This window comes from Hippocampus bargibanti, linkage group LG12 (assembly GCF_051943395.1).
Source record: "Hippocampus bargibanti isolate YZ-2025 linkage group LG12, ASM5194339v1, whole genome shotgun sequence".
NCBI lineage: Eukaryota > Metazoa > Chordata > Actinopteri > Syngnathiformes > Syngnathidae > Hippocampus > Hippocampus bargibanti.
The window spans coordinates 5,683,646-5,705,268 of record NC_142745.1 but is presented as its reverse complement, the minus strand read 5'-3'; the positions used below and the strand labels follow the sequence as shown (position 1 = coordinate 5,705,268).

The following is a 21,623-nucleotide window of genomic DNA, read 5'->3' as shown; positions in this document are numbered from 1 at the left end:
AAACTATATTAATTGTAATAACATTTTATTCAGAATGAGTGATATTAATTACATAATAAAGAAGAAAAAAGATAGTGGAAGATTTTGAGAGGCGAACACTTGGAGGATGTGACGTCATGGACAACTTCCTTTCTGAGCGACATTGGCACGTGTTTAGCTAACTTCTGTTTACACAGTTAAAATCACACAAATGTGAGTTAACATAGTCGGGCGAATATAGGAACGTTGTCTTTCAGACTAAACAAACCGCAACCATGCCGAAAGTGAGAAAATCGAAAGCAGAAGGTGACAAGCGATGGCAGTCAGACACTCTTGTTGATCAGATGCTACAGGGCGACACGGTCCGAAGCAAAGGCCGAGTGAAGCTTCGGGACGATCGGATTGAAGGCGAAGACAATTACGTGGATGAACGCCTATCCAAGAAAATCTTGCAACAAGCCAGGATTCAACAAGAGGAACTACAGAGCGAATATGGTCTGGTGCCAAAGAAGAAAGCACCCGTCACTTTTCTTGGTACGGCTACCAGGTTATGCATTGCGACTACACTATAAACAATACATAGTCACATTTTGTAATGGAGCTTGTTTTATCAATGGCATTTCAAACAAATCTATAACAATCTGCCAATTGCAGCTGTTAATATTTTGAATATTATATATTATATATATTATATTATATTATGTCTCATCATAAATATGTTAATTACTCCAATGCTTACTGCATTTCATGATTGTTTTCATTTATGGACTACTATACATGTTATTTGCCAAATGTTTGCTCTCATTGCAATTAAGGTATTGACGAAATACAGCATGTCCGTACAAATGTCATTGTCTTGTCCTAACCTACAGTTTCTTTGCATTATTTTTTTTTAATCCTTCACAGTCTGATTTTATTGCTGTCTTATGTCTCAACCACACACACAAATATGCCAAGTGGAACACAAGGACTCCTACTTAACAATGTCCTTCCTTCAGGTCCCTCATCTAAGGATGCAGAATCAGATGAGGAGTGGCCAGCGTTGGGGGCAACCGTTGGTGAAGGTGACACCAACGCTGTGTATGATCACGAAGTTGTGGTTGACGCAGATGACGAGAAAGCCATTGAGATGTTCATGAATAAGAACCCCCCGATGAGGCAAGACCTTGTGAGCATCTCATCTTTGGATGTACATAATCATACACAAATAAACAATTTGTGTGTATGCATTTTGTTTTGTCTTGCAGGCGAACCTTAGCTGACATTATAATGGAGAAGATAACAGAAAAACAGACGGAAGTAGGAACAGTCATGTCAGAAATATCTGGCTGTCCAATGCAGCAACTTGACCCCAGGGTAGTCGAAGTGTATAGAGGTGTAAATAAGGTGAATGAGTTTTAAAATTACACACTTGCATTTATGTTTATTGCACTGCGAGACTAATAAAGGCAAATCCAATCCAATGCTACATATACAGTACAAAAAACAATGAAAAAATTTAGAATTTTGTTCTCATTCAAGTGAATTTGGCAGGCTGACGTCATTCCAGTTGCAATTTCAATTTTTTTTGTGCTCTTTACACTACAGGTCCTGTCAAAATATCGCAGTGGAAAGTTGCCAAAGGCTTTTAAAATAATTCCGGCGCTTTCAAACTGGGAGCAGGTCCTCTATTTGACTGAGCCTGAGAGCTGGACGGCAGCTGCCATGTATCAAGCGACGAGGTCAGTTCTCTGCATGATACGAATGGGGATATTTTTTTTTTGTTTCATAATGACAATCTTCAATATGTTGATTTTACTGTTGTTGCAGAATCTTTTCTTCTAATCTGAAAGAGCGAATGGCCCAGAGATTTTACAACTTGGTGTTGTTACCCAGAATTCGGGATGATATTGTTGAGTATAAGAGACTCAACTTTCATCTTTACAGTGCGTTGAAGAAGGCTTTGTTCAAACCAGGGGCCTGGTTTAAAGGTGAGACGTTTGTTCAAGGTCAAGCTAAAAACACCTCATATTGAGGTTCTGACATTCCAGAGTTAATTAATAGTCATCATTTTTACTCATGCTACCTGATATTTATTAAATCATATTATATGATTTCTTGTGTGAAATTTCCGTCGCACACTTTGAAACGATCATTGTGTAACATGTCCACTTGGTGGCAGTGTTGCTTACAAAAACAGGCTGTTGCTCCTTGGAGTGTATCGGGTTAATCAGCCGCAATTTAATATTTTAGTCAATATTAGGATGGTTACTGAGAATAGATACTTATGAACAGGCTTAGTGGATTAATTTATACTATGATGAAAAAATTTGGATACCGTTTGTTTTGTCCTTGAACACATATACTTTATACTTTTAGAATTTTTACTTTATACTTTTAGAATTTTACAAAATCAGGTACATAATCATTGTCTTTCTCAGCTATACAAAATAACTCACCAGGTACAATTAAATGGATAGATTTTTCAAAATTACTTGTTGTGAATTGCTATTTCTCGTTGTGAGACCAATAAAGGTTATCTTATCTTAAAATACCAGAGAGAGAGAGAGTTTGGAATTTATTGCCATTGTATAAAAGATACCTACTTTTCACTTTATCATAAAAAAACATTTAGTACGTAATAAAAGTCACATTTCAGGAATGTGTGGGATCATATGACCCATTAAAATAAACTATGGTAAGTGCTTTGAAAATCATATGTGCTCAAACAAAGTTGAGTTAATATGGTTGTTGCAACATCTTATTTTCATAGATATACACCACATGTCAATTAAAAAACAAAAGTGAAAATATAACTACAGTAAAGTCTCGTTATATCGATATCAGATATATCGATAGTCCCGGTTATATCGATATTTTTTCGGACTCCCTTGAATATCGATATAACGAGACTTTACTGTAATTGTTTGTGCCACAGGTATACTGATACCCCTGTGTGAATCCGGGACATGCACTCTCAGAGAGGCAATCATCATCGGAAGCATCCTGACGAAATGTTCTATCCCTGTGCTACACGCCAGGTAAGCATTGTCTCCTCACATAGACTGTTATTGTGTTGGTATTGTTGTTGTTTAATGATGCAAATTTTATCTGGTTACTTGATTCATCGATGGGATAACTCACTGATTCCTATATACTCTCTTGGAGTACGGCAAGTAATGACGGTCAAACTTATTTAGCATTTTGATTTACAACAAAAAATTGCAAACACACACATTAACTAAACTGCGTCATCAACATGGATGAGGTGCCGCTCACTTTCAAACAGCACGGTAGTAATACGCACAACGGGGCGCATGAAGTCATCTTTTGGGCTTGGTTGCCACAGCGATGGAGAGAAACGGCCAATGTGAGGTTACTCGCGGCGTGGGAGCGATGCACGCTTTTACTGAGCCGTGCGAGTTGCGGCACAATTTGATTGCATTGTGGATGCTTGTGGCAACAAGTATTCTTTGCAAAAGCCGCACGGCAACGAGACTGGCTCTGACAATGATGCGAGGGTATATGGCGCGTTTGATTGTGAACTTGCTGTTCGCAAAGATAATGTTTTGTGTTGAAAGTAGTTTTGTGATAAAATCATTTAATGTCAAGGGTAATTTATTTTCAAGGTGCCGCTATAGTTGTTGGATTTCAAAATGGGCACATTACAATAGGTGGGGTCATTTTGCCTGCGGTGGACGATTGCATAACATGCATCCCTTTTTTTTTTACCTTTCAGCGCCACGATGCTCAAATTGGCAGAGATGGAGTACAACGGCGCCAACAGCATTTTTCTGCGTCTGTTGCTCGATAAGAAATACGCCCTGCCTTTCCGTGTGCTCGATGCCTTGGTGGCTCACTTCCTATCTTTCCGCACCGAACACCGAGTACTTCCTGTGCTCTGGCATCAGAGTTTCCTCACACTAGCTCAACGATACAAGGCTGACCTTGCCTCCGAACAGAAGACGGCACTGCTTGATTTGCTCAAGATACAAACCCATCCTCAGGTCTCGGCAGAGATTCGTCGAGAACTACAAAACTCAGAGTCACGGGATATTGAAATCGGAATCCCCGCAACTTTTGACATGGACTGAAAATTTGCTAAGCCCCCAAACTCCTCCAATGAAAGATCATTTGAACACAGTATATCGTACAGTGATGAAAAAGCACATCAGTTCCAATGTCGACAGTTTCTGCACAGAAATGCTGTATGTCTGTTTGATGGTGACTACAATTCAAATCAAGAATTTATAATTAAAAAAAAAACTTGAATCCTGAACAATTGGGAATCGAGATTACTTTATTTGTGTCCTGTGTATGTCCATCCATTTCCACGCATAAGCTATTGGGTGTAATTAATTGAGAAAAATCTAATTGAAAAATAATACTTGAGACAAATCTAATTGAAAAATAACTTTGTGGGACATGTACAGCCATCTCCGATTAACACCAGTGTTATCTACAATAATTTAAATTGGTACGAGTCCCATTAGTTTCGGCTACATCTGAACGACCTGTTGTATGCTAACATTTACGTGCTAAATTCTAAAATGACGATGGTGAGCAGCCAACCTGTTAGCACGGTAAATGTTTTGGTTGATTTTATAAGTTACCCTCTCTGATATCTTATTTCCACACATTTCGCGAGTTTTAAAGAGATTAAGACATGTTTTGCTGACGTTTCCGTCAATAATATCGAAGGAAACTCAAACACGTTAGCAGCTCAGCTAAAAAGCGTGATTCACATTTTCTCACAAACTACAACTGCTCCCAGGTGTTATATCTGTCATGCTTTTATGAAATTATCCAACACATTTCAGCTCTTGATATTTAAAATGATTTTTATATTTTTGGGAACACTACTGTGAAAGATCTAATTGCTTATTTGTTCATAATATTTATTCGTGTTTTTTTTTTTTATTAATCTGACTTTTTCGAAGGATAAATGTATCCCTCAACTGGTTTTTGATTATGACGTGGCTGTACGGGCGGGCTACGACTTGGAATTAGTTGGGAACCTCCGTGCTGTTCAGAACATGAGAGCCCTTGAGGTGGGCACCAGGAGCAGAGTGTCTTCTCATTTGCCTGGAATCCAGCAGAACATCCAAGCACGAAAGAGGAAAATACTAATCAGCTGGATGTTCCAGGTATTCTAACAGTTTATGTGTACGTTTATTGTGATTCTGTGGTGCTAACTGTGTTTTTCGCAAGGTATGTGAGGACCAGAAATGTGAAGAGGAGGTGTTCCCACTTGCGGTCGATTACATAGACTCTTACATGAGCCGCCATGCTGTGCGAGACTCTATGCTGCAGCTTTTAGGAGTCGTCACCATGCTGCTGGCCTCCAAGATGAGAGAGATGGTTCCTCTGACAGCCAGCAAGCTCTGTATCTACACAGACTTTGCTGTTTCATTGCCAGAAATCCTGGTAAATGCTGTAGATCTTCTGACCATGCAATCAATGATTATTCATACTTTCATATTCTATACTGCTTGTTGTTATTAACGTCACAGGTGAGCTGGGCCTTTTGTTCTGACAAAAATCGTTGTTTGACTTGAATGTGTTCTTTCCTCCACCTTATCCATTCACAAATGTAAAAATATAACAAAACTTTGTCATGCTTGACAGTCGACGGCTAGGTAACCAAACAATTAGAAAAACACCTTTTCACACGCTCAATAAAAACAGTCCGAATGCCTGAGTTAGTCTACCATGACCTGTTTTCACCCCCACCCCCCAAAAAAAAGTATGTACCAGTAGATGGTTCACTCAAAGTATTTCCCAACCTATCACAGCAAGGTCTGAAGGTTAATAGGACAAAACAGCCACAAAACAACATATTTGAGTTACACAAACATTGCTCTGGTGTTCTTTTCCTCTTCATAAACTGGATCATTTATCTCTTCAATTCTCGAAGATCTCTTAAATAACACTGTTTTAATTAAACAGGTCACAACAGGCATTTGTTGTTTCATGGGCAGGTACACATTTTGAAGCACTGCCAATCACACAATCGGGCATGATCCAATCCTTTAACAGATAACAACTACACCGTGTACATCTGTGTGTGTCTTGAAGCAGTTTGAAGTGTCGGTGGTGTCCAGGTTAGACTGGTGTCTAGCCTCTGTGCTCCCCTCTGATTTCCTGGAGCCAATTCTTCACACGCTCTCCTTTCTCCAAGCGCAGCACCTTTCCAACGTGCGACGACATGTCCACTCCTACGTCGCACTGGCAACCATCGGTGAGTTGCGTAACAAAGTTACATAAAATCCGGCAAACGTCAATATGAATTGTGCGCTGATAAGATCACAGTGCCAGCTATTTTTCATTAATTTTTTTATTGCTTGACATTGTGCCATTTGCGTTTAAACACATTTTATCATTATATCCTGCAAGGATATCTTAATCTCCCTTTGTTTACCGATTCACCCTGGTAAATATTTAACTTTGTAGAAGGGTATATCATCCCTTCATCTTATTAAAGTTGACCACTACTACCCCTTTCAAACAGGGCACTCAGAGCTCTCGCCAAACATTCTTGCTTCAGTTCCAACTGAGCCTATGAAACCAATGCCAAGTTAATGAATCAATTTAAAAGTAATGTCATGAAGCACGTAGTACTTGCAGCCCAGAGTTCCTTACTGATATGTATGAATTATGATAAACCAAGTAGATGCAGGTGAGCAAAATCTCGGTTACCATATGTGTAACAGAAGCCGTCCACTCAGTGGTTGAACATATTCATAAATTCATTATAACTTTTGAGCTACTGCAATGCAATAAAACTTCTCAACGTCAAATATCCTGACAGTCACATGATGATTTTTCATTGTTTTTTTTAGCGAGGCTCATTCCGATCGATGCCACACATGGGGCGTGGTTCCCATAATTAATGAGCTACAACTATTTCAAAGGAAATAGTCAACTTTGACCATTAGGAACAGTGGACTCTGCAGCTATAAATTTGATTGTGTTATGTCAGCACTTCATTTAGGAGATAGAGAGCTGAGTTTGTGTAATTCAGTATTTTGTGCAGTGAATGACCGCTGTCCCCCTATTCGGCCCATGCCTCTCATCACAACTCTCAGTGCCCTTAGATAAACAACAAACACGAACATTACATATCACCCATGGTGAAAATGTCACCTTTTAGAATGAATATGTGCAGAAAGTGACCATTAAGATAAAACCATTTTTTGACATCTATTCCACATGCATCCAAAATAAAGAACTTCTGCATTTTTAAATTGTACTTCTGCCTTCTTGAATTTGACTTCTGTATTTTCCATCCAGTCAAAATGTCTGTAAACATGGTGGGGGATTAGAAAGAGGAAAGTATGAAGTAAATTAAACAAAAATGATTTATCAAATGATTCACTGTTTCTGTTATTTTATATTCTCATTTATACAAAATACAAAGCACTCAACGCTTGGATATGTTACTTTACTGATATACCCGTATTTGCCTTCCAGACTCCTATGTTCTACATATTTCTTTATTCCTAGAATTGAACTCTTTGGACTTCTTGCCCTCCACCCTTGCTTGTGCCTGTGTGAGCATTGCAACGCAGAGGCTCAACTTGGTGGACTCGCCTGACTCACTGCTCCAGTTTCTGGCTAATCTCCTGGCCGTTGATCTGGTAAGGATCATGTTTAAAGTTTCACTTTCAACTGCTCTGGAAACACAGTTTTTCATGATGATGAAACCGAAGCCAAACTGTAGGGAAAAAAATGAAATATTTCCCATTAGTAAGTCCTATTACTTCATTGCAGGCACCCATAAAAAAGCAAAATAAAATAATTACATTAACTCATTCACTGCCATTCATTAATTTATTCGGGAATTGAAAATATGACATAGAGCGCCATTCCTGAATTTGTCTGGGTTTTGTTTTTTCATGCTTGGGTGCCGATAAACCGCTGGCCACGGCCATTGGCAATATTTTTTCTTTACCACAAAGGGTAGCATTTCCCTTCTTTCCATGGTAGCGCTTTATTCCAGCTTCAGCTGTTGTTAAAGCGCTATATCAATATATATTTGTATTTTGTACAGCCGCCCCCATTTCAAGCTCAAATAACTCCAAATCCATATAACTTTGGAATTAACTCTTTTCTGATGAAAGAAGAGAGTCTAAGGTTTCTAACGCTGTACTGAATGTTTACGTCGTCCTAAACCTCAATATTCTGTGGGTCCTGGAGTTCAAGTGACAATGGCAAAAATCCTGGCACTGGAGTGGACACATTTTTGCGCGTGTGACAGTGAATGAGTAAATTGACAAATAACAGTATTTTTTTGAAAGGCTAAAACAATACAGTACAAAGATGATAAATATGAATTTATGAAACTCATGATACAGTCCCAGTTCTGGGAGGCCCGTCACAACACGGCTCATGATGGTGCAACTGAGCTACCATCCAAAAAGGCTTAATGTGGCACCCTTTAAATTTTATTTTATCTTCCAAAAACAAAGCAGATGTACCAAAACTGGGATAAAATGTGGGTGAAAAAAAAACGCTTGAAAACCATAGTGAATGAAAACTACTCATACTAAAACCGAGCTTGCACTGTACATTCATTCATTCAAGTGATCTGCTGAAACCGAAAATAACAAACAGCCACCGTATGCAATCTAATATCGATCGGTGTTCACGTTCTGTCTGGCCTCCTGTTGAACCTTTTGTGGTTCACCTCGACCACAGGGCTCCGTCCTCCTCTGCTACAGCCAGCTGCAGAGAGCAGCGGATCTCATCCTGCCTTCCCTTTTCCAAGCCGCTGTTTGCAGATCAGAGGTCAGTCAGGCTCCTGCTGATGTTGACCATCTTTTATTGACGTCATTGACGCCCGGTGAAAAAACAGATGGAAACTCCACCTTGAAACCACAGGCAAGTGTGAAGGTGGCAGGCCGAAATGTCTTTTTGCTTCCACATCAAGTTAATCACAGCATTTAGAACACTTACAGGGGTTGCTACATGCAATGTCACAGATTGTTTTAGGGAACTTTCAAAGTTACTGCAGAACCTTACAAATACTATTCGTTGTTTCCGGTTTACATTGGTATGGCTTTCTTACTCCACACTTAGGACTCAAAGGTAGTTGTAATTACTCAAGAGTTTGAAATGTTTTAGATTGCATCCATGTGTGAAATCTAAATTTACTTTAAACGTGTTTGGCTTCAATGTCAATGTTACCATAAACTTGTTTGACCTCTGTATTCCATAAAATAATTGCATGTAAATGACTGACAACATGAGGTAGCACTCGCATACTTTTCTTTTATTGATGCACTCATCCCAGTCAGGTGATAACTTTGGCACATGGGAAAAAAAAAATAATCAAAAAGCATTGAATGACCTCAGCAAACATTAATTGTACCAAAACAAAAATGAACACTTGCTTTCATGAACACTGCTCCTTAAATTCTTGAAATGACAAAAACTATAGATGACATTTTAGACAATTCCAACGTTGCATGCACTGTACACACATTCGCATCTGTTTACATTCTCAAGACTCAGTTTGTCAAAGAAAAACTGAAACACAAACATTGCCGTATCACGATTCCAGTTTCAGGTTTGCAGTTCTTGGTGTTTTTTCCTTTGACATGTAATTCTAAAAGTAATTTCACCCCATTTATCAGCTATCGGATAATAACTTGTCACTTTCTGATGTTGTTATTCACCGATGTCATTTACAAATAAGGATTTCCAGTGTGAAATAAAAGGCAAATGTTTCTACCGAGCATATACAGTATGCCAAATATCTTCCACAATCGTTTCAATATCATCACAGTTATTTGTCAAGACTATTTTTAAACTATCAAACAATAAAACCTAATATTTTTTTTTATAAAAATGCCATAGTTTTTCCAATTAAAACCAAGACCTGAGCCATAAACCCATAGACGCCCAAGCATCACAAGTCTTCATTCACTTCATCTGTTACACAATAACATAACTAATAAAGCTGATTATTTACTTCAAAACAAATGCTGCCATTTTTCCTGAATTGTGGCAGGAAAACATCTGTTGAAAGACAGTGGCTACCAGCGCATGCATTAAGTCTTGATTTGGGCGTAGCGGCAGGTTAAACAGGTCAAGCTTGTTCCGCGTTAGTTTGTTATTGCTCTCATCTTTCAAATTTGGACCACATTTCAAAAGAGCACATGGATTGCAAATAATTTCTCCTGAGCATGTGTGCGTTTAAAGGCAGACAGATTCAAGACTGTTAACCAGAGTGCTCTTTGGCATCATGATTTGTTAGTTTGCTTCCATCATAAAAATGCAGCCAAAGCTACAACAACTAATACACAGAAGCAGGATGCCCAAATGGCTGATATCCTCCAAAATTTACATTCAATGTTTTGGTTTTAGAGTAAATTTTGATGATGCTCTTTATTTATTCAAAGTTTGAGCATCTGAGACTCGCATTTTTTTCAAAATAGTTTAACCTGACCAAGCCATAAAGTATATCTCCCTTTTCCCCCATTTTTGGCATGTGTAATTCCTTATTTTGGCTGCTAAAATGCTACCTATTGTGCGCCGATATCTTGTCAAAAAGCACTTTTGTGTATGATATAGACATGTGTGAAAGCGACAGAGCCCTCATCGGCTTTCATCTCGGTGCAGGGCTGTGAATCATCAAGGCCTGCTTGTAAGCCTCGGTGACATTATCGCAGTCTGTAATGGAGAAGGCACTGTCAGCCACTCCGGCATCATAGCAGTTCCACTGCCTCTGCAGCCCATCTCCCAGAATCCCCTCTTCTTGAATGTCCAGCAGGTTGTCAGCGGACACACACCCTCTCATGGTGGTGCCGCCAACCTTCCCCGGCCGTGCTGGAAGTCCCACACAGTCTGGAAGATCGAGCTGGTCAAAGGATTCAGAGGACAGAATGCTGTCCTCGCTGATAGCGCCACTTGATCTCACCCTGGCGCCTCTGCTGGGTAACGAAACGGTCAGCTGATCCAATGAGCCGAACTCCTGCAGACCATCTGAAGAAAACTTTCCATTTCGCTTGAGGATGCCTTTCCTGTGGGTTGACGCTGAGGGGCACGTTTTAGATTGTGGAACCCAGCCAGAGTCACTGTTCTCAGGAGAGGATGAGTAATAGCCAGATTCCTGCTCGGTGGGCTTCTTTAGGATACCTTTGCGAGGTAGCATTGCAGAAGAGGGGTCACATTCACTTTCTGGAGTGGATAAACCCAAAATGTTCTGCTTGTCAGCTGGAACCTCAACCGGGGCGTCATTCGTCACCCTCTGTTTCACACTGTTTCTTCTTTTTAAAATCCCTTTGGAAGGCCGAGCGTCTGTAGCCCCTTCATGGATGGGCTGAGAGACGTTATTCTCCTTTCGCGACCTACGCACAGAGCGTTGCCGCACCACATCACCCGCTCCACCACTACCCTGCGAGCGGAGCAGACAGCGCATCTTGGAGCCGTTCTCCAGCAAAGGCCTTGATGTTCGCCGCAGCCAGCTGGCGACGCTAGCCAACCCTGCTTGGTGCTGGGTCGACGGCGAGACTGGTGAGGTTGTCAATGCCGTCTCCTCAGCTTGGCTGGACTTTGTCTCAGCCAAGAGGGACTGCTGGTAACCCCAGTTAAGCCACCAGTGTCCCGCGATCTCTTCTATTGTGGCTCTGCGCTCAGGGTTGACCATTAGCATCCAACGAATGAGGCCACACGCATCTGTCAGGAAGCAAAGAGGGACATAGAGGGTCCATTAACGTTTTAAAAACCTGTAGAATGTCAAAATAGCCAAGACAACAGCGCTGCAGAGGACTTCCTGGAAGAGCAATTCTGGGATTTTATTGAAGGCATTGTTCAGTCTCTCGGAAAGTTTGAATTTGAAATATCGTTTTTTTTACATGAGCCCACAATCTCTTTTGGCACGCCTCACACTCACATAAACTGTATTAAATTCAGACAAGGAATGTGTAGTTTCTAGACAAAATTTTAGGGGCACATCATGAAAAATGATCTACTTTATATGCATAACCTCTTGTCTGAGGTTATGCATAAATTATTCTCTCTGTAAAGAAATTCTAAAACACTCACCAGAAGGTTTGTTTGGTTTTCTGTAATTTCCAGTGCTGATCTGCTGTACCAGTGACTTGTGGTTGTTACCATCAAAGGGCATGGTGCCGTGAACCATAGTATACAACAATACTCCAAGAGACCACGTGTCCACCTCCGGCCCACGGTACGGTCGACCATTTACAATCTCTGGGGATGCGTACAATGGGCTACCGCAGAATGTCTGGAGGTACTCGTCTTCGTGATAAAGGTTGGACAGGCCAAAGTCGGCAATCTGGAATGAATAAAGCGTGAGGTCGACACATTTAGCTTTTGGTTGCTTCTTAACTAAAAACATACCTAACACATTGGACAAATCGATTGACACACAACTGCCACTCAGATGCAGTGATGGACTGTCAAGGCCTGCAAAGCCTTCTCTGCTGGCCTAAAAATATCTGAATCACGGATTGATGTTAATTATATTTTGTCCTGAATCCAAATTTGGATCCTGAATCCAAATTGATTGGGCAAGTGCGCTTTACACTAGACTATTCCAGGCACTTTGGGATGAACTAGAACAACGATTATGAACCAGGTCCTCAAATGATCTTTGACCTCACACCACTAATGGAAAAAAAATCAAGTCTAATGGTTGGCTGTCCGAATAAATTTGTCAGTTTAATATACAGTTGATCACTTAGAATAACATTTTTTGTTTTGCACACAACTGTATAATAAGTTACAGACAGCTGTATACCTTCACGTTGCCATTGCCATCTAGTAAAATATTCTCCAGTTTCAGGTCACGGTGAACGATTCCATTCTGAAAAAAATAAAATAAAATAAAATAAAATGAAAAATAAATCGTCCATATCAGTTATTTTCACCAGATTACATCTGTAAAATTCCCTACATCACAATCCTTGACATTTAGTCTACACTAACTACATCAACAGATTTTCTTCCTTGTTTGAAACAGATTCTTTCTTCTTTTCCTGGTGCGTCAGCTATGCTTCATTGTCCTTGGCTCTCTGGGGGCCAGGGGACATGCCTGCCACGAATGTTTGTCCTTAAAAATAAAATGCAAGTCATCTGCTCACTTGGAAGGCCAGGCACATGCTGTATAGCACTGCTAATTTGCTATGGAGATTTGTTTTCCATCGGGCCTTTGTATAAGGAGCCATTAAATACAAAACAGGTGGTTAACATGAACAAGATGGGTTCATTTGCTGTGTAAATATTATCCAGCCTACATGTCAAACACCGCCACAGAAGCTTTAGCTTTTGGACTGCTGGGAGTCAGGCCGATGGTGTGTGAGTGTGCTTGTTCTGTTCCATCGCAGCCTCATTAGTGAATGTGTGTGTCGGAATGGTTGGCCTTCAGTACCCCCCTCCTCCCCACCTCCACATTGCTGTCACAGCATCCCTGTTCCAATCAGCCAGCTGACAGTTAATAACGGTCATTATGCAACAACATGTGGGAGGTTCTGATGCCATGAGCTGAGGGGCACCTCTGCGTCATTCACAGACACAAAGCGGCCATGTGGATAACGCAAAATCGCCTGCAAAGTCTAACTGTCATAACATAAGGTCCTCTGTTTGACTGACTGGATGAACCTGTGGGATTTTAATGCATCCTCACCTGATGGCAGTAATGCACAGCGGACACAATCTGTCTGAAGAAGTGCCTGGACTCACTCTCGGATATGTGCTTCTTATCACAGATGAAGTCATACAAGTCGCCTCGACTGGCATACTCCATCACAATCACGATTTTGTCCTTGTTCTCAAAGACTGAAAAGAACAGATGAAACCATTTCCGACATTTACTAATCAGAATTCAATATATTGAGTGGTAATGTGGCACTTCAGATGTTTCACAATTTAGTGAGATCCAACATAACTGAAATACAGAGGTATTGAGGTAATAATAGTTGATATGGCAATACGCCTGTGTAGGCTCTCAGTCGTACAGGAGTGGTCCATCGCTGAAAAGGTTTCTTCACGCGTCATATGTATTTCTTCGAAGGTGTCGGATGTTTCGCTGCTCATCTGAAGAGCTTTGTCAGAGAACTAAAGTTGTGCTAGTAATCATGGACAGAAATGGATGTGCCAGACATCTGCTCTGATAGGTCCCAGGGACCTATCCAACATTTCCAGCGCTGCCACCTCTGTGCATTAGGGATATATATAAAGCCAGAGTTACCAGCACAGTTTTATGTACTCACAGTTCGCTGACGAAGCTTTGGACGAGGAGCTTAACGTCCGACACCTTCAAATTAGTACAGATGACGGCTGAAAAAACATTTTCATCGTTGCTATAGCAATATTGGCCATTAATCCCATTTACAGGACTGGAGCAGAATACCTACACACATAACCCACACACGCCATGTCTCAAGTTGCATCCCAAGTGTTTAACTCCTAAATCCAAATAGAGTCTCGAGTCTTTTAAATTTATAGCCTGTCAAAACAAATTGGGATAAACGCTACGCATCACGACAAGTGCGCAGTGAGGCAATCTCGATTAGGGGGAGCTGGAAGACACAAGGCCATGTGCGCTGCCCATAACACTCCCGTGATTCTGATGCAAGTCAGGACTTATGTAATAGAGCATCAGTTTCCACAAAAGGGATTGCGTGAGCGCACCCAGAAGCCAAACAATTAGGAGACTGATATAAACAGCTTTGTTTACAAGTATCATGTGTCGCTCTTCACGTGTGCCGCCTAACAAAGGCCCTGCGGTCCAAAAAAAAAAAAATTACTTTGCACTTACTGTGCACATACCTTCATATATGGTGATAATGTGCGGGTGACACAACGATGACATGATCTCGATTTCTCGGCGAATGTGAACCAAGTCTTGCTCATCCTTGATCTTCTCCTTTCTGATGGACTTAATTGCAACCTTTAAAAATAAGCACAGAGTAAATATGAGAATAACATCTCCAAGTCTTAACAATAATTTTATTTAAACTGATCAGTATTTGGCCTTCTGTTCAAGGAATCACACATTTCAGAAAAGAAAACAAGGCTGATTAGTAGCAGACCTTGTTGGCAGAACACAGCGAACTGTTCACAGCTAATGGCTCTCATAAGAACAATTCAAAAGGGAAAATCCTAAATTAAGAAACTATTACCGAATATGAGAATAGTTTAGTGATGTATAAAGCTCCTACGTAATGATGCTTCAAATTGTTCTCTGAAAAGAATCCTGCAACAAGTACTAAAAACAATACAATACAGTGATACTTTGGCTTACGAACTTAATTGGTTCCCAGACAGTGTGTAAGGCAAAAAGTGTTTATCCCAAAAATTAATTTCCCATAGAAAACCATTAAAATGAGAATAATCCATTCCCAGGTCCCCATAAAACATAATTTCTACTTTCTAATTTTCTAAGCCTTAAAACTACATGAAATATACTTTATTTTCTGTATAATGAATGTGCTATGGTATTATAATTAAAGAAATACACTGTACTGCATAATAAAGTCATTTTATTTACCTCTGTGATGGTCGTTGATGGCTTGATGGAATGGAGTGGCCGGTTTCATCAGCATTAAATACTTGATGAGGAACATAGCCTTCTTTCACCATCTTGAGGAATGATCCCTTGTAAGTGCTTTCTCTGCGATAATTGTATCTAGTTCCTCATCAATTGTGTTCTATTTAGCTGGGTTGATAGCTTTTTGCATCAAGTGTACAGATGACTTGCGCTGGTTGTTTGTGGAGCCTGATTGATGGGATATTTTAACCTTGCAGTCTACACTCTGCCTTTGAACTATCAAAGTTGAAACTCTCTCACTGTCGTCTGCCTGTCTCTTTAATGTTTAAACCAGCCCCCTCACTGCTGCGTTCTTGACCAATCACGTGGCTTGAACCAAAGACTGGGGCGGGGAATAGAGGACAAAAACAGTCAGCTGCCATTTTGAAGAACGGGCTCGTTAGCGAACGACACATCACTTTCATCATTTTGCTGCTGTGAAATGTAAATTTCTCCACTGTGAGACTAATAAAGGCAAATCCAATCTAAATCCAATCCAATCACTCATTGAGGCAGCTCAGTGTACGAAAAAAGTTCATATGCCAAGGTAAAGTTCGTATGCCAAGGTAAAATTTTCATGAATGTAACGTTCGTAAACCGAAAAGTTCGTAAACCAAGGGGTTCGTAAACCGAGGTATCACTGAACAATGCAAAGATTTATATAGCGCTTTAACAACAGCTCAAGTTGTAACAAAGCGCTTAATATGGACAACTATCATATACAGGAAATAAAGCAGTATAGTAATCCAGTTTTGAAAATCAAAAGACTTTTGGTATCCATGTGTTAGATCCGGGATGCCGAGCATTCCTCGCCTCTCAACCTCAAGGTTAAAGAAGCGTCATTGTAAGGCACCAGATGGTGTTTAGGTCAGCCTATTTATTTACGAGGCCTGCAGGCTACCCGACACACAAGGAGACAAAGCGAAGACTTGACATGTCAAATTTCACCCGGCAATCCTGCCGTGAATCATCGTCTGAGCTGGAGGTGTGGTGTGCGTCACTGTGGGGCTCGCGCCGGTCCGACTCCCTTTTCCTGACTTTTGCGAACTCTGATTTCCTGCGTTTGTTTGAATAGCTGTCAGACAGGGCCTGTCGGACTCATGATGACTTCACACCCATGTGAGGTTATCGGAGTGTGTGTGAGCGCCGTTTTGTTACCGGCAGTTTGTTCTACGTACTCGGCACCCACGGCTGAAAAATCTTTGGGCTCCAGTTACAAACACGACCGGACTGCAACTGTGCTACCACCCAGGAAGTAGAAAAACAACAAAGGCATACCACTTTCAGCTTTAAGTCATTTGCTGCCATTGCCGAATTTATTCAGGATTTGAAAATATGACGTTGAGCACCATTCCTGAATTTGTTCAGGTTTTGGTTTTTCTTGCAGAGGTTACCGATAAAGCACCGGTCAGACCTCTGGCAATGTTTTTCCCTTTCACTGGGGGGGGGGGGGGGGGGGCAGTTTTTGCCTTTTGTCCATGTTAGCGCTTTGTTAGCGCTTCAGCTGTTGTTAAAGCGCTATATAAAAAAATATATTGTATTTTGTCCAGCTGCCCCCATTTCAAACTCAAATAACTCCAGACCAATATAACTTTGGTGGAATTAAATATTTTCTGATGAAAGAAGAAAGTCTAATGTTTCTAACGCTGCATTGAATGTTTATGTACTGTAGTCCTAAAACTCAATATTCTGTGGCTCCTGCAATTTGAGTAAAAATGACACAAACCCTGGCACTGGAGTGGACACATTTTTTTGCACATTCTCTGGCAGTGAATGAGTTAATATGCCAGAATAAATCCTACTTTCCAACATTCATTCTCTTAAAGGGAAACTTTCAAAGATATTGCAGGATTCTTTGATGTGATCCCTTTATTTCCCGTGCACGTGACAAACCAAATTGGTGCGATTACAACTCTGAAAGCGGCTCTCATCAATGAGCGCTGCGGCTCATTAATTTTCATACTTTTTGGGCACATTTACGTCACTAAAATGCTGGGTAAACAACCAAACTAGGGTGTATCGTTTGGGATTGATCCAAATTAGGATTGCTGTGCTTTAACACAAGTCTATGATGTGTCATTTTAGTACTTCTTGTGGTTTTATGTACTCAATGAAGAGGAGTGTAGTTCAGATCAAAGTGGCAACCAGTGCAAAGGATGAAGCTAACTTTTTGTCTGGCGCTCCTCCCTTGTTTAAATCACATGCGCCATTGTGCTATTATCGGTAGGGCAGGTCAGTAAAAATAAAACAGAACAATTTATTTACAACTAAGATACTGGTTATTTGAGGAACTCTTTGCTTGATGCACATTTAGAGCAGCCATTTGGTACTTTATCAGTATTATGACAGCCGACTCAGTAAGACGCCGTCGGCCGGGGTGATTCTCAGACATCAACTCACATCCTGTAGTGCGTGCATGCGGGGACACGACTCAACATGTAACTGTGACGTGACGAGTACAGGTGTAAAGAGGGAAATTCCATCTGTGTTTTGCACTTTCAGACAAAAAAAAAAATCACAATGTGGGTTACTGATAAACAAGACAATCGCTTTTCAGAAGTGCTGACACTCCCACGAAACTTTTAGGTCATGAATTTGATCTAGCAGAGTCCGTCGGGGAAAAAAAAGGCAGGGGTGGAAACCCCTTCACATTCCAGCCGTAGCTGGGAGAGAAAGAGATCTGCAAACAGTCAAGGTTGAGACAAAAGGCTCTGGAAATTGAAGATGGGCTGACATGGTTACACGTTTGGTGACCCAAAGCAGAGTTGTCATAGCGAGAAAAAAAAAAATGCAATTTGGGCCAAAAAGATTTATGCCAGAAAATACAGCGGAATGTTAAATTTGGCACTCAATTGTAATAAGTACGTTATTCATACTTTCAGTAGTGGGCCATCAGGGCCTCCTCTGCTGGCCTAAAAACATCTGATTCACAGACTGATGTTAATGATATTTTGTCCGTGATTTTTTTTATTAAATAATTCCAAATTGTCTTTTAGCTTTCTTTCATTGCTTTCCCTTGTTGTGTTGCTTCCAGATGTGTGTTTTCGTATTTAAGCATTTAACCAATCACATTTCAGCCATCATTTGTTACCAGGGTAAGAAATTGACCTGGATGCCTTCACAATCTCTTCTGCAGGCCCTGGTGCATCAAATAAGTGTCAATGAAACTGTTGCTCTAACCAATCAGAGTTCGAGTTGGCAACCCAAGGCCCGCTGGAAACATCAATTTTCGCAAACTATGACTGGCTAGTCACATGATTGGCTAGTCACTAGCCACTCATAGTACTGTATCACACAAGCCGCGAGTGATAAGAGCATACTCGCCTGGGCTAGCATACGGTATCATAGCCATCTGCCTAAGCAAATATATTCTTGTGTTGATTTAATAGCAGTTTTGTCAACCCACAATGACTGAAGGAGGAAATGAAATGGATTTGGTTGTAATGTATAAAAACATGCAGCAATAACATAATTCAGTTTGATGTAATGCTTTTATTAGTTAAAGCATCACGTTTTAGAGCTTCAATTTAAATATGTGCCCACCTTGGCCACTTGGGGGCAATCTAACAGTCCTACAGACAGAAAAGGCGTTACTCAGCAAATCAGGACTTGAATTTTTAAATCGTTTTTTGTGTGCCAATGAGTGTTGCTATCCAATGAGTGTTGCTATCCAATCTGTCTACGGCTGTTGCACAAAGTTTGTGTTCAAATAACCATGGCTTTAAAAAGGAATACTACTGTGAATACAGATGCTAATTGTTAACGTGCTGGTAGCATTTTCCATTATGTGTTAGCCTTAATACTACCTGTAAGTTGTTGTTTTAATTTACAATGCTTTATTACTTTTTTGCTTTGGGAGTGGCAGTTAGCTTACAGTCGGTACTTATTTCTTTTTCTTTTCATGATCTGCCAAAATGCTGCAACTGGAGAAGTGAGTGCACTACCAACTGACAGTTCTTGTATCTTGCATGTTTGCTTGCAACACAATCCATCTTCATTTATATAGCCTCTTCACAATAGCTGTAGCTGTAACAAAGCCCTTTGGAGATTTGAATATAAAATACAAAAAAATGATGCAACAGACCACATAACAATAAAACACGAAGAATAGCTTACACCACTGGATCAAAGACGTCATGCTCACAGCGTGTGACATTAAAGTTTGAAACGAAACTGTCGTGTACATTGACGAATAGAGATTGGTTCATTTCACCTGTCCCCTTTAGATACGTTTCACTTGCGATTTAGGATTATAGTTTGATATTTTCTCATTAAAAAATATCCAAATCGACACGTGACATCAATTTAATGTTGAAGTTTAGATTTTGAGGTTATATTGATGTTGAATTGACACGAGAAGCCCACTGTTGACAGAATCAGAACTTGTAACCTGCCTTCTGTTAAATTTGTTTTTATTATTTCCCCAAACTTCCCACGGATACTATATTGACCTCTGCAAAGAACCATGGACACCCCTAAATTTTGCTACACTGCCTCACTCACCGAAATGCCTTTACCGGTTGGTTACAATCAACGGGGGTGTTTAACGGTTGGAAAGCTTTGTGTGCATTGACTGGTTTAGGAGCATGCACTCGCTTTTTTGTGTAGTCTTTTGTGATACCAGCACATTCCTCGCACGTTTCAGAGTCCACTGCTACGATGTCTGACTAAAATTGCCTACAGATAGCTATCTAGACATCAACAACATTCGGGCAATATTATTTGTTTAGTTTTAAATGGCATGAGAGAACCTTGGTTTTAAACAGCCGCTCTAATGACAGTACGTAGTTTTATTCCTGAACAGGTGGCGAAGGGAAGAAGCTCGCACACAATCACCAATTAAATATATGTTGATGAAATTAAAACAAAAATATATATATATAATTAAAGCATACCAGTCTGCCAGATCGCTCCCTCGCTTTCTTCACTTTGCCATATGTTCCTTTCCCGAGCGTCTCCAGGAACTCATAGCGGTGTTTCAGGTTGTGTTTGTGGTGGTGTCGCTTCACGGCTTGTTTCTTCACCTGGACCGGCGCGAGCGGAGCTTTCGCTACGACTGGAAGATTCTCGCCTGGTGGCCACGATCTTGACGAAAGTCGACCAACAATCGAGCCCTCCATCCTGAACCGACCGAGGACAGAAAAGTGAAACTTGAAAGCATCCAACAGGTACAAACAAGGCGCATGCTCTTTAGTGATGCGTCATAGAGCATATGGGCGTCATCGAATGCGAGGAGGAGCGCTTGATATTAAGTACTGGGTAGTGCCGATGTTACATGAGGCGAACGTGTCAATTAAAACTCAGTTTACTCGGCGTTTGTTGTTGACGTTCATTCTGTTTTCTTTATGGTGTTAGAGAGTAACATCCACACCATTGCCCGAGTTGTTTATTGTAAATGGCACACAATTCCAATTTTAAATTACTTATTTTAATATAAAACTATAACCCAGGTAGGCGGAGACGCAATACAAGCGCGCAGATGCTCTTGCTGCACAAGCTCTACTCACGACTAGCTCAAACGCAACTCTGTTGGTTACGATTTCGCGTTGGCAGACTAACTCAAACAAGTACTTTCAAACTTGCACGTAAGATATTCACCAATTAGTATAAAAGCAAATGCCATAGCAGCGTTTCTAAACTTTTACGATGTTTGAGTAGGTTGTCCATACTTAATCAAACTAACAGCCCTAAACCGTCACTGGGCATATTTTAAGAATGGATTGGATTGGATTGGATATGCCTTTATTAGTCTCACAGTGGAGAAATTTACATTTCACAGCAGCAAAGTGATGAAAGGAATGAAAGTAGAAAAACGAAATACATGAGCTGCTGGAAAGGCAGCCACTCTCGCGGCGCCGTCTTGAAGTCAAAAGAACAAAAAAAAACTAAATAACAAATAATATGACAGCATAGAGACAATATGACAAAACAAAGACACAGAGAGACATTCATATGAGAAAAGCATATACAGCTTCTTGTTGACTTTTAGTTAGCATGTAGCAGACGTGTGGGACGTCATGCACGTTTTGAGCATGATATCTCTGGTCCACAAGGAGACATCGATTTCTCTTTCATTGATTACTGCGTCGAACAGTAAGGCATATTT

The 21,623-nt window shown here is 40.5% G+C and overlaps 3 protein-coding genes across 4 annotated transcripts; 2 read left to right on the top strand and 1 right to left on the bottom strand.

The window, feature by feature from the left end:
• The first annotated feature begins 116 nt into the window (after nucleotides 1-116).
• Nucleotides 117-4,251, top strand: bysl (bystin like). Its single transcript, XM_089010292.1, has 7 exons — nucleotides 117-513; nucleotides 978-1,137; nucleotides 1,227-1,365; nucleotides 1,567-1,700; nucleotides 1,789-1,949; nucleotides 2,897-2,999; nucleotides 3,698-4,251. Exons 1-7 carry the CDS (start codon nucleotides 255-257, stop codon nucleotides 4,050-4,052), a joined length of 1,311 nt encoding a protein of 436 aa, XP_088866418.1. The 5' UTR covers nucleotides 117-254; the 3' UTR covers nucleotides 4,053-4,251.
• Nucleotides 4,252-4,979: 728 nt separating this feature from the next.
• Nucleotides 4,980-12,180, top strand: ccnd3 (cyclin D3). Of its 2 annotated transcripts, none has more exons than XM_089010791.1 (6): nucleotides 4,980-5,105; nucleotides 5,170-5,385; nucleotides 6,037-6,199; nucleotides 7,465-7,598; nucleotides 8,659-8,748; nucleotides 12,043-12,180. In XM_089010791.1, exons 1-6 carry the CDS (start codon nucleotides 4,995-4,997, stop codon nucleotides 12,046-12,048), a joined length of 720 nt encoding a protein of 239 aa, XP_088866917.1. In that variant the 5' UTR covers nucleotides 4,980-4,994; the 3' UTR covers nucleotides 12,049-12,180. The 2 variants fall into 2 exon arrangements, with proteins under 2 accessions (XP_088866917.1, XP_088866916.1); XM_089010790.1 differs by having other exon boundaries at nucleotides 8,659-8,841.
• Nucleotides 9,212-20,703, bottom strand: nuak2 (NUAK family, SNF1-like kinase, 2). Its single transcript, XM_089010788.1, has 6 exons — nucleotides 20,413-20,703; nucleotides 14,758-14,878; nucleotides 13,613-13,764; nucleotides 12,728-12,793; nucleotides 12,010-12,262; nucleotides 9,212-11,640 (listed from the first exon to the last, which is right to left on the bottom strand). The coding sequence occupies exons 1-6, from the start codon at nucleotides 20,635-20,637 to the stop codon at nucleotides 10,571-10,573; spliced, it is 1,887 nt and encodes a 628-aa protein (XP_088866914.1). The 5' UTR covers nucleotides 20,638-20,703; the 3' UTR covers nucleotides 9,212-10,570.
• Between the last annotated feature and the right edge of the window lie 920 nt (nucleotides 20,704-21,623).